Source organism: Dendrobates tinctorius, unplaced genomic scaffold (assembly GCF_039654945.1).
Source record: "Dendrobates tinctorius isolate UK_male_01 unplaced genomic scaffold, ASM3965494v1 ptg000014l, whole genome shotgun sequence".
Lineage (NCBI taxonomy): Eukaryota > Metazoa > Chordata > Amphibia > Anura > Dendrobatidae > Dendrobates > Dendrobates tinctorius.
The window spans coordinates 3,719,741-3,732,368 of record NW_027361682.1 but is presented as its reverse complement, the minus strand read 5'-3'; the positions used below and the strand labels follow the sequence as shown (position 1 = coordinate 3,732,368).

The 12,628-nt window shown below is 41.3% G+C and overlaps 2 protein-coding genes across 2 annotated transcripts in view; one reads left to right on the top strand and one right to left on the bottom strand.

The window, feature by feature from the left end:
• The window catches only part of LOC141073931 (uncharacterized), a 30,013-nt gene extending 19,693 nt beyond the window's left edge, over nucleotides 1-10,320 (top strand). Inside the window, exon 7 of the mRNA XM_073561466.1 lies at nucleotides 5,230-10,320. Coding sequence (XP_073417567.1) covers nucleotides 5,230-6,104 — 875 coding nt within the window. The 3' untranslated portion in view covers nucleotides 6,105-10,320. The remainder of the gene's footprint in view (nucleotides 1-5,229) is intronic.
• Nucleotides 1-12,628, bottom strand: part of LOC141073676 (uncharacterized) — a 502,533-nt gene that overhangs the window by 141,580 nt on the left and 348,325 nt on the right. The gene's annotated exons all lie outside the window — the stretch shown is intronic.

Here is a 12,628-nt window from a genome sequence, read left to right as displayed (position 1 = left end):
CAGATTTTGTGACGCAACAGCGACCTCGCCAGTGATCTCTCTACATGTGACACATAGCAGTGACCACCCCCCCCCCCCCGCTGGATATCGCTGATCGTGCTCGAATGTCCTGGGCCATTTTTTGATCGTTGGCGTCCCGCTGGCCAGCATGCATCGCTGTGCTTGACACTGACGAGCAACCTCGTTGGCGAGGCAGAACTCAGGGACGCAGGTGTGAGTCGTCAGAAAAGCTGCTGTGTGACAAGGTACCAACGACCGCCGAGGTCGTTATACGGATCGCCGTATCGTTGCTGCGTCGTTGAAGAGATCTGCCTGTTTGGCAGCTCACTAGCGACCATATAGCAACGCACCAGCGATCCTTACCAGGTCGCATCATTGTCGGGATCGTTGCTGCGTCGTTGAAGAGATCTGCCTGTTTGGCAGCTTACTAGCGACCATATAGCAACGCACCACCGATCCTTACCAGGTCGTATCGTTGTCGGGATCGCTGGTGCATCGCTATGTTAAACAGGACCCTTAAAAGGATCAAGCTGATCGAAAACTGAAGAAGGGATACAGACTGTTTTAAACTAAGATAATTTGCTTCAGCCTTAGGATTCCAGCTCTTTCAGTTGAATGTTTTCTTGATTAGAGCGTTGATGGTGGATACCAAAGATGAAAATAGGGGATGATTAGAAAGTGAAAATTAGCAAACCCCCCAAAAAATTGGAATGCTCATAGACCCTGTGGACTTAGACCCTTAAAGAATTACTCTTTCGAAACTTCTAATTGCCTAAACCTGTGTGAATGTACAGTATTTAGTGTTGTGTAAGTACAGTAATATACTCGCTTATGAACATCTTCCCTAGCTACCAGCACTACTCTGGTCCTCTTCTGGGTCATGTGATGGCTATTTCGAATTGTCAGATCACACTGGGGTTTTATGTGTGAGCCAGAAGTAAATTTTACAATGTGAACCTATGGACATACAGTGGGCTTTGGAAAGTATTCAGACCCCTTTAAATTTTTCACTCTTTGTTTCATTGCAGCCATTTTGCAAATTCAAAAAAGTTCATTTTTTCTCAATAATATACACTCTGCACCCATCTTGACTGAAAAAAACAGAAATTTAGAAATTTTTGCAAATTTATTAAAAAAAAAAAACTGAAATATCACATGGTCATAAGTATTCAGACCCTTTGCTCAGTATTGAGTAGAAGCACTCTTTTGAGCTAGTACAGCCATGAGTCTTCTTGGGAATGATGCAACATGTTTTTGGATTTGGGGATCCTCTGCCATTCTTCCTTGCAGATCCTCTACAGTTCTGTCAGGTTGGATGGTGAATGTTGGTGGACAGCCATTTTCAGGTCTCTCCAGAGATGCTCAAGTGGGTTTAGGTCAGGGCTCTGTCAGTCAGCTGGGTCAGTCAAGAATGGTCACAGAGTTGATCTGAAGCCACTCCTTTGTTATTTTAGCCATCTGCTTAGGTAATTGTTGTGTTGGAAGGTGAACTTTCGGCCAAGTCTGAGGTCCAGCGCACTCTGGAAGAAATTTTCATCCAGGATATCTCTGTACTTGGCCACATTTATGTTTCCTTCAATTGCAACCAGTCGTCCTGTCCCTGCAGCTGAAACCCCCCCCATGGCATGATGCTGCCACCACCATGTTTCACTATTGGTATTGTATTGAGAAGGTGATGAGCAGTGCCTGGTTTTCTACACACATACTGCTTAGAATTATCACCAAAACGTTCTATCTTCGTCTCATCAGACCAGAGAATCTTATTTCTCATAGTCTGGGAGTCCTTCATGTGTTTTTTAGCAAACTCTATGCGGGCTTTCATATGTCTTGAACTGAAGAGAGGCTTCCATCGGGCCAATCTGCCATAAAAGCCCAACTGGTGGAGGGCTGCAGTGATAGTTGACTTTGTGGAACTTTCTCCCATCTCCCTACTGCATCTGTGGAGCTCAGCCACAGTGATCTTGGGGTTCTTCTTTTCCTCTCTCATCAAGGCTCTTCTCCCACGATTGCTCAGTTTGGCTGGACAGCCAGGTCTAGGAAGACTTCTGCTGGTCCCAAACTTCTTCCATTTAAGGATTATGGAGGACACTGTGCTCTTAGGAGCCTTGAGTACTGCAGAAATACTTTTGTAACCTTGGCCAGATCTGTGGCTTGCCACAAATCTGTCTCTGAGCTCTTTGCTCAGTTCCTTTGACCTCATGATTCTCATTTGGTCTGACATGCACTGTGAGCTGTGAGGTCTTATATAGACAGGTGTGTGCCTTTACAAACTAAGTCCTATCAGTTTAATTAAACACAGCTGGACTCCAGTGAAGGAATAGAACCATCTCAAGGAGAATCACAAGGAAATGGACAGCATGTGACTTATATATGAATGTCTGAGCAAAGGGTCTGAATACTTATGACCATGTGATAATTCAGGTTTTTTTTTTTAATAAATTTGCTAAAATTTCTACATTTGTGGGTTTTTTTCAGTCAAGATGGGGTGCAGAGTGTACATTAATGAGAAAAAAAAGAACTTTTTTGAATTTGCCAAATGGCAGCAATGAAACAAAGAGTGAAAAATTTAAAGGGGTCTGAATACTTTCCGTACCCACTGTATTTCTATTATACATTTCCTCTGATTGTTCCGCTCGTTATTTTTGCTGAAAAATACTGATGAAAAATACTGACCAAATACTTAACATGTGAACATGGCCTAATTGTGACTTCTAGGTCACACTCAAGTCGGAATAGCCGTCCTGTGACCCATAAGAGGACTGGAGCCATGGTGGAAACCAGAGGACATAGCAATCAATGAGTATACATATACATTTAAACTGGTTAAGGCAAGATGAGAAAAGATTAATAATGGAATAGATGGTGGCTATTTTGAGAGGATATTAAGACTAGAACGCCTTCTTTTAGAGGTCAGCATTACAGAACCTGAGATCTTTTATTTGGTTTTCAGCCTATCTAGTGAACTAAATACTGGTCAAAACTCAAAACCTATTACTCTTCTAGAATCAATAATCTGTTAAATCGTTAAATGTAAAATTTCTAATGATGATGAACAGTAACTGGAGGAGGAGAAGTCTTAGCTTGCAAACCTTAGTCTTTGGCAGGAGCACTCTGCTCTCCAGGCCCCAACTTCCTGCTTGGCAAAGGGTGGGGCAGGACAGTTTGATTGACAGTTCGAGCCACCAGCATCATGGCGTTGTAGGCTCAAATTGTGCATTCTCTGATGCGGCAAACAGGTTAGTGAATGAAGAATGGGCTATTACAGCTGGTATCTGGCTATACATCACCTTTGCAGCAGGTTATAACAACCAAATGTTGCTTTACTAAGTACTAAAGATGTTCGTTATACATAAATCTGAGACTGTATAAGTCCCTGAAAGAGACATTTTGTTTTGACCATGGAGAAACCACTTGTTATATTAGTTGTGTTGAGCTATTTACATAGTTCTTGCTTTGGTTTATTGCAAACAGAGGTGATGAGATGACCATCACCTAGAGGCACGGACTTATGATTCTCCACTGTCAAAAAATGTACCTAGAAAAGGCTGGTGACAGGCTCACTATAACATCAACCAATGAAGCAGTTGGATCTGAAAATGATAAAACCTCTAGTCTACATAATAATTTATTATTAAATTCAAAATGTCCCAAATAAATAGTAACAAAAAGCTGGCACTTATACACAAACTCAATTCTAACTCGGAATAACACCCAAAGGTACCCGAAGATAAAGAGATCCAGCAATATTACAAAAAATAATTTTATTATTGCAATATTTTCAAAAATACTAATAAACAGCAATGCCCAATAGAAGACACAAAAGAATACACTGTCAAGTTTGTATGAAGCCACTATAATCTGTTGTATAAAAATATACCAAATCATGCAGCATGTATATTATATAACTTGAATAAATAAAATATTAAAGAACAGTGTCTATAAAAACTTCATTTGTATGCCACACATTCCCCTATATTAAAGGACTGAACACATGTCCCTTCCAAAACGGTACCCACTTATTGAGGTAACATTACAGGTTTCCCATGTTTACATTTATATAGGAATTACCCCGGCTAATTGGATTAGCACTCTTATTCACGTGGCCATGATATTTTTAATATATAGCCATATGGGTATATTGATTGATTTATATTCTTAATGGGTACCGTTTTGGAAGGGACGTGTGTTCAGTCCTTTAATATAGGGGAATGTGTGGCATACAAATGAAGTTTTTATAGACACTGTTCTTTAATATTCTATTTATTCAAGTTATATAATATACATGCTGCATGATTTGGTATATTTTTATAAAACAGATTTTAGTGGCTTTATACAAACTTGACAGTGTATTCTTTTGTGTCTTCTATTGGGCATTGCTGTTTATTAGTATTTTTGAAAATATTGCAATAATAAAATTATTTTTTGTAATATTGCTGGATAATAATTTATTAGTCTAAACTCTTGACACTTCTGTCTAAGGCCGCCGCTAAGCCCCGCCCCCTGCCGCGCCTCCGCCGGCAGGGGGCAACCAAACTGCAGCAGGTTGCATTTGGCGCAGGTCGGCGCACCATCAAAAAGGCGCATGCGCCGCCAAACGCATACTGCGCACGGCCTGTGCCCCCAGTGATAAAGATAGGGGACGCAGGAAGCATGCAGCGTTATGCGCCAGTAGGCGAAGCTACCGGCGGAGGTCCGGCAGGGGGCGGGGCTTAGTGGCGGCCGTGCGCAGGCCGTCGCTGCGCTCAAAAGCGCTAGTGTGAAACTAGCCTTAGGCATCATGCTTTTTACACTTACTTCAATGTGTTCATAGATAGAACACATAGCCACTCCTAGTCAATAGCGCCAATCACATGTCCAAGCTTTTTTGGAGTTCCAGATCAAACTTACCCATTCAAGTCAATAGGGCCATGAAAAAAATAAACAGTACATGGATGCCATCCACGTGTTATCTGTGTTCTATCTATTTTTTTACTGTTTAATAGGTGCAAGAAGATTTCATTTTTTTTTTCATACAAGAAAGACGATTGCCACACTGATGTCCAAACACTGATGAAAATGTGATCTTAAGCACTGATGAAAATCCTTCTGCTTCTTGCATACAAGAAAAATTATAACTGTTGAGTTTTACTAAAATTTGTATAAAACGATTCATACTTAATAATATATGTAATTCTATCATTTCCAAGCATTGCTCTTGCAAAATAATAAAATCAGTTTTATTCTTGGCAGATAACTGCACCATGAGCCCAGAGGGACGTCTGATATTTTCAGATTTTGAAGTATATGACCATGGTCCTCCAGGACTTACGACCAAAAATCTGTCATCTTATCCTTTTCAACCTTTCTTATCTTCTGATTCAATACAGACTGTTAAGCCAAATAAAAATAACAGAAGTGATGATGAACATCAAAGATCTCAGACAGGGGAGAAGCCATATTCATGTTCCGAATGTGGGAAATTTTTTACACAGAATTCAGATCTTGTTAGACATAAGAGAATTCACACAGGAGAGAAGCCATTTTCATGTCCAGAATGTGGGAAATGTTTTACAGATAAATCAAATTTTGTCAGACATCAAAGAATTCATACAGGGGAGAAGCCATTTTTATGTTCAGAATGTGGAAAATATTTTACTAACAAATCAGATTTTCTTAAACATCAGAGAATTCACACAGGGGAGAAGCCATTTTTATGTTCAGAATGTGGGAAATGTTTTACAAATAAATCACAACTTGCTGCACATCAGAGAACTCACACTGGGGAGAAGCCATTTTCATGTTCTGAGTGTGGGAAATGCTTTTCAGAGAAATCAGATCTTGTTAGACATCAGAAAGGGCACTCGGGACAGAAAGATATTTCATGTTCAGAATGTGGGAAATGTTTTATAAAAAGATCCCATCTTATTATACACCAGAGAACTCACACAGGGGAGAAGCCATTTTTATGTTCCGATTGTGGGAAATGTTTTACTCAGAAATCACATCTTGTTACACATCAGAGAGCTCACAAACATGAGAAGCCATTTGCTTGTTTAGAATGTGGAAAATGTTTTGGGCAGAAATCACATCTTCTTAACCATCAAAGACTTCACAAAGGAAAGTAGTTTCTTCTTATTTTTATTTATTTTATTGATAAATTATAGTAAAATGAAAAATAAAGTCACACTTTAATGGCCTCGTCACACACAGCGAGATCGCTAGCGAGATCGCTGATTTTGTGATGCATCAGCGATCTCTCCAGCGATCTCGCTGTGTGTGACATCCATCAGCGACCGGCCCCCCCGCCGGGTATCGCTGATCGTGCAGGATCGTCCTGGGCCATTTTTTGATCGTTGGTCTCCCACTGGCCAGCATGCATTGCTGCGTGTGGCAGCGGGAGATCAACGATCAGTGATGCTGCACACTGGTATCTAGGGTAAACAGCGGGTAACTAAGAGCCACGCGGCTCTTGGATACCCGCTGTATACCCTAGATACCAGCTTGCTCACTGGTCCTGATCGCTGGTGAGTCTGTCTATGTGATAGGGCACCAGCGATCAGCCTAACTATGTCCCAGCGATCCCATCCATGTCGGATCGTTGGTGGTATCGCTAGGACATCGTTGTGTGTAACAGGGTCTTTACACAAGATAGGCAAAGCATTTTAAAACAGATGGACAATTTCCCCAATGGGCCCTATGAGAAAATTTGACTGTTGTGGAGGACTGATTCAACAGGTTGCACTTAACTCTGCTTGATTTTTTCACTTTGTAAAAGGCGCTAAATTATTTTTTTTTATTAGTTGCTACTGGATATAATACCTGTTATAGTAAACATTATTGTAACCTGCCTTATCAGTAGCACTTAGCCAATTTCCATAATAGGGTCCTATCACATATGAGTGAGGCACAAATATCTTTTCACTAGGCCAAAAGTGTGCTTCTGGAACAGAATGATCCCCATTGTATTCCACAAGCACAAATTGGGCTGGATGAAAGGATATTTGGCCATTTAATGGGACCTCAAGGGTCATCGTGGCCAATCCCCTGCTCAATGCAGGACTCACTAAACCATCTCATACAGATGTCTGTCCAGCCTCTGTTTGAAGATTTTCAGTGAAGAAGAACCCACTACCTCTCATGGCAGCCTGTTTCACTCATTGATCACCCTCACTGTCAAAAGTCTAATGTGTATCTTCTCCTTTTCAGCTTAATTCCATTGCTTCTCATGTTTCCATGTGCAAATGAGAATAAGAATGATCCATTTGCACTGTGACAACCTTTCAGATATTTGTAGATAACTATTAAGTCTCCTTTTAGCCTTTATTTTTGCAAGCTAAACATTCCCAAATCCTTTAGCTTGGATGGCAGTACTGGATTTCAGTCTTCCCCCCTCCACTATTCTCAAGTCCTTTAATAGTTCTTCGTAGGACATACTTTGCAGTCTGCTCACTATCCTAGTAGCTCTTCTCTGAACTTGCTCTAGTTTTTCAATATCTTTTTCTAAAATGTGGTGCTCAGAACTGGACAAAGTATTCCAGATGTGGCCTGACCAAGGAGAAGTAGAGTGGGATAATTAATTCATGTGATCTAGACTCTATGTTTCTCTTAATACATCTTAGAACTGTGTTTGCCTTTTTTGCTGCTGCATCACACTTGCTGCTCATGTGCAGTCTGTGATCTATTAGTATACCCATGTCTTTTTCACATGTGCTGTTGCTTAGTTTTATTCCTCCCATTCTGTAGATTTCTTGCCCAAATGTAGAATCTTGCATTTCTCCTTGTTAAATACCATTCTATTAGTCGCTGCCCATTATTCAAGCTTATCAAGATTCTTCTGAATCCTTTCTCTGTCTTCTCTAGTGTTAGCTATCCCTCCTAGCTTTGCATCGTCTGCAAATTTGATCAGTTTAACTTTAGTTCCGTTATCTGGATCATTTATAAAAAATATTGACCAACACTGTGGCCAGGACAGAGCACCGCTTGAAACACTCTTCCAATTGGATTTGCAGCCATTTATTACCACTTACGCATCAACTTGTTCATATCCTTGATTACCATGGACCTGTCACCAGGTCCTTTGGTAGGGTTTATTTACAATAGGACAGTGGAGATCCAAACTTCTTGTTACTGAGACGGCATGGCTGGAACACAAGCATGTACATTGCAGGAAATGGTGGCAGATAGACACATACACTACATTAAGCTCCATCAGATAGGCGTGCATATTAAGAGAAACGGCAGACACACAGTGTGCAACGTGTTGTGTTCAACTGACCTGCATCTAAGGGTCATGTCTGCACAACTCAGCAACTTACTGTGTCCAAGAACTGCTGAAACACTGCTGCTTTTTGCATTTGATTTCCAGACCTTTGATTGTTTCATTATTAGAAACTGTAAGCACTTATCAATAAACATCTAGAACCAAAATTCTCCAAAAGTTGGGATGTTGTGTAAATTATAAAGAAAACAAGCATACAATGATTTGGAAATATCTTATTGTTATATTTTATTCACAACAGAACATAGAATACATATCAGGAGTTCAATACTGGACATTTTTCCATTTCATTTGAAATAACTAGTTCCTTTTGAAATTAATGGCACCAACACATCTCAAAAAAGTTGTGCCCGGGACCTATCTATCATTGTGTAGCATCCCCTTTTTTTTTTATTACAGTTGGTAAACATGTGGGATATGAGGAGATCAAATGTTGGGGTTTTGGGGAGAGGAATGTTGTCTGTTGTAGGATTCACTTTGCTCCTCAGTTCTGGGTCTTCCTTTCAGGATTTTTTGTTGTTTTCTATTGGTGAAAGATGTGCACTGCAGGTGGCCGATTCAGCCCCAGAACTGCTCTTCTGCTAAGACATGCTGTTGTGATGGAGACAGTATGGGGTTCCCTGACATAAACATTGTCAGATTAGAGCCTATGTTGTTTTAAACCTCTATGCAATGCTCATCATTGATGGTGTCTTTTAGGATGTGTAATCTGCCCATACTATTGGCACTAATGCAGCCTTATACCATCAGAGATGTAGGAACTGTGCACTGATAACAAGCTGGATGGTGCCTCTCCTTCTGAACCCACAGGACATGAAGCCCATGGTTTCCATAAAGAATTTCACATTTTGACATCTGACTGCAGAACAGTGTTTCATTTTGATTTAGTCCATTCTAACTGAGCTCTGGCCCAAAGAGGACGGCAGCATTTCTGGATTGTGTTGATATATGACTTCTATGCATGATAGAGCTTTGACTTGTATTGGTAGATTGCATGGTGAACTATGTTTACAGACAGTGATTTTTAGAAGTATTCCTGAGCCCATACAGTGATCTACATGAACGAATCATGCCTGTTTTTAATGCAGTGCCACCTGAGACACAGTATATCATGAGCATTCAGTATTGACTGTCGGCATTGTCTATTTTGCTCATGGATTCCTCCAGAATCCAAAATGTTTTGATTTTTGCTGATATTACATACTGTAGATGGCGGGATATTCAAAGTGTTTGCAATTTTATGCTGAGAAGCATTTTTCTGACATTGCGCCACACTTTTTAGATGAGGTTGTTCACAGATTGGTGAACCTCTGACCATCTTTGCTTCTGGGAGACTCTGCCTCTCTAACATGCTCTTTATATACAGTCATATGATTTAGTTGAAAATTGAGCCTGTAGCTGTTTTTCATTAGTACCACTGATGTTTAAAGTCATATCAACCCTTTCCCCAATATTTTTTTAGATGTGTTACTGCTATCAATTTCTAAATGAACCATTTTTTACAAACAAAAAGGAAAAATAAAATATGGTTAAAAGAGATTTCCAAATCATTGTTGCTTTCTTTACAGTTTATATCTCAACTTTTTTGGGAATAGGGATTGTATTATAAAGTAAGTAGAACCAAAATAACACTTATATATCGTGTTTAAAATATCATATTAAAAATACAGTGTAAGTAGTGCATGTTATATGGATTGTCCAGTGTCTGTATGCGTGATCAGGACAGTGCCTGACATGTCTAATCATATTACCCGGGTGTCCTATTTATTAGATGAGACAAGTTGAGTGTCAAGTATGCATGTCTGATGTCAGATCAGATGGAAGCTAAAGGCTTCGAACAACTTAAAAACCTGTTACCAATCATTATTAAATACCTGCTTGTATAACTCATATGCTTGTGTTTGGATCTTTATTTCATTGTTTTTTAGATGTTAGCAGCAAATATAAAGAAATTATAAAAATCTGGTACTGCTGTAATGGTACTGAACCGAAGAATAAAGCTGTCCTTTCATTACCGCCCTGTGAATGGCATACAAAAATAAATAAAAGCACTTATTGACCTGCTGTTGATTTGTTTATTCTGCCTCCAGAAGATCGCAGTAAGGCTCGGCCACATTTACTTTGCAATCTATAGCAAAAAAATCAAGAAAAACTGAGAGTTTATATCCCTCAGAATACATAAAAAATAATAAATAATAAAGTCATAGAAGTGTCTCGTCATATATACAAAAATTCCCTTTATTAAATATCAAACATTCATCAAAGACAAGACACAATGGTGTACAAAGTTGCAAAGAATTACAAAAAGTAACACATATGAAAAAGGCAGACAGTGATGCAGCCGTGATAGTGGCGTGGGGACTTATGTAAATAAGTAAGGGCCAGAAACTCCCATGTAGGTATATTAAACAATGGCCATATTGTTAATGCATGCAAATGTCACCACATAACATGGAGGTGAACCAGAGTAAAAGGAGGTAAGACAAAAAAACTCCCTATGTAAAGGGAAGCAATCACAATGCAATCATTCAAGTAGCGTTAGCAATAGTAACCATATAAGGTAAACAGCAGGAGTCCCCTTACCCATTGTAAAAGATGACACCCCGTCATGCGAACACCCCGACGCGCGTTTTGCACCTCGCTTCCTTCGGGGGGGGTGATATAATCCCTCATGACCCACTCGCTTAAATAGGCCACCATATGTAGGGATAGCCAGTCAGCCGCACTGTGTGGAGAAAGCGGACAAAGGCGGAGCATCCGGTACCACAACGTCACTTCCGGCGTTGGACGTGCTGCGCTCCAGGAGCAAAGGCTCCACTGACGTCAGTGGAACGCAAACACGCCATATCAACACCTTCCATGGCGAGGGTAACCTAGGAGACGTCGACGGCATGCGCAAACACAGAGTAGAGCAGTATTAGAAAGAAAAGTGGGAAAATTAAACCGCATGGTGCCATATAATGAATGCATAAAGGGGGGATATAATAGCCAAGAGAGATAATATATACAAGAGCTAAATAGATACGGTACAAGTGTATCTTAAACAGCATTTGTCAGGATCCTGTCAGCGTCGGCAAACTGCCACAGCTGAGCAGGGTGACTTACCCACACTACGGGAGGGCCCGGGGTCTGATACTGCAGTGAAAGTTCAAGCAGACAGGACCTGCAACACTGAAAGTAGTAAGGAGTACAAGGACCTACGATCATGTGACTGCAGGGGCGGGGCTTAGCGTCCTACTGCTGCAGATGATGTAATGTACTTACTGCAGGGATACTGTAGTAGAGGAGAGGGAAACAGGTCAGACAAGCAGAGGTCATACACAGAGAGGGCGGCGTAGTACCAGAGGGACGAGCAGAGAATAGCCAAGTCACAGGCAGAGAGTCATACACAGAGAGGGTAGCACAGTACAAGAGGGACAGGCAGAACTCGTAACAGGGTCGAAACCGGATCAAAACCAAACAAGCAACAAGTTATCAGGCACAAGGCACACATACGCAAGAGGTCAACTAACTCAGCCGAGTGCAGGACTATAACTGACACCGGACCTAGGTCAAGTGGCCACTAAATAGCCACCCTCTGCCAGAGAGAGGCAGAAACAATTAACCCCTGTCTGACCAGGACGGGACAAAGACAAAACCCCGTCCTGGATCATGACAGCATTTATGCAAATTGACCTGCTGTTGATTTGTTTATTCTGCCTCTAGAAGATCGCAGTAAGGCTCAGCCACATTTACCTTGCTATCTATGCTCAGGTTTTCTGTGTAAATCTGTCACGGATGAGGTTTGTGGAACCACTGTGCCATGGGCTGCGGAGAGCCTGGAGGGGCGTGACTAACTGATCACCTGACTGTTCACTAGCGCCTCTGATGGTGAGGTTAGACTTGGCTCCCGATGAACGCCAGGTGCCACTCCAGGACAGACCAACGGTCACGCAGCAGTTGGACCCAGAAGGACAGACTGGATGGAGCAGCAGGCAGAGCTTGCATCAGAGTGCAGCTGACCAAGTTCGTATCTGAGTGCAGCAGACAGTTTGTGTCAGAGTGCAGCAGACATGGTCTGCATCAGAGTACAGCAAGCAGGATTGGCATCAGAGTGCAGTAGGCAGGATTTGCATCAGAGTGAAGCAGGCAGGAATTACACTAGCGTGCAGCAAGCAGGATTTGCATCAGAGTGCAGCAAACAGGACTTGCACTGGTATGTGACATTACACAAAATAGACTGTAAACAGGAAGGTTGCGCAGGCACCTCCCCAGTTGGGAGGAAGCAATATATACATAATGTCCCACAGCCATTGGCTGGGGAGGAAATAGCAAGTGCACGTGCTGACCCTTTAAGAGGGTGGGAGTGCACACACACGTGCCCTAAGGACT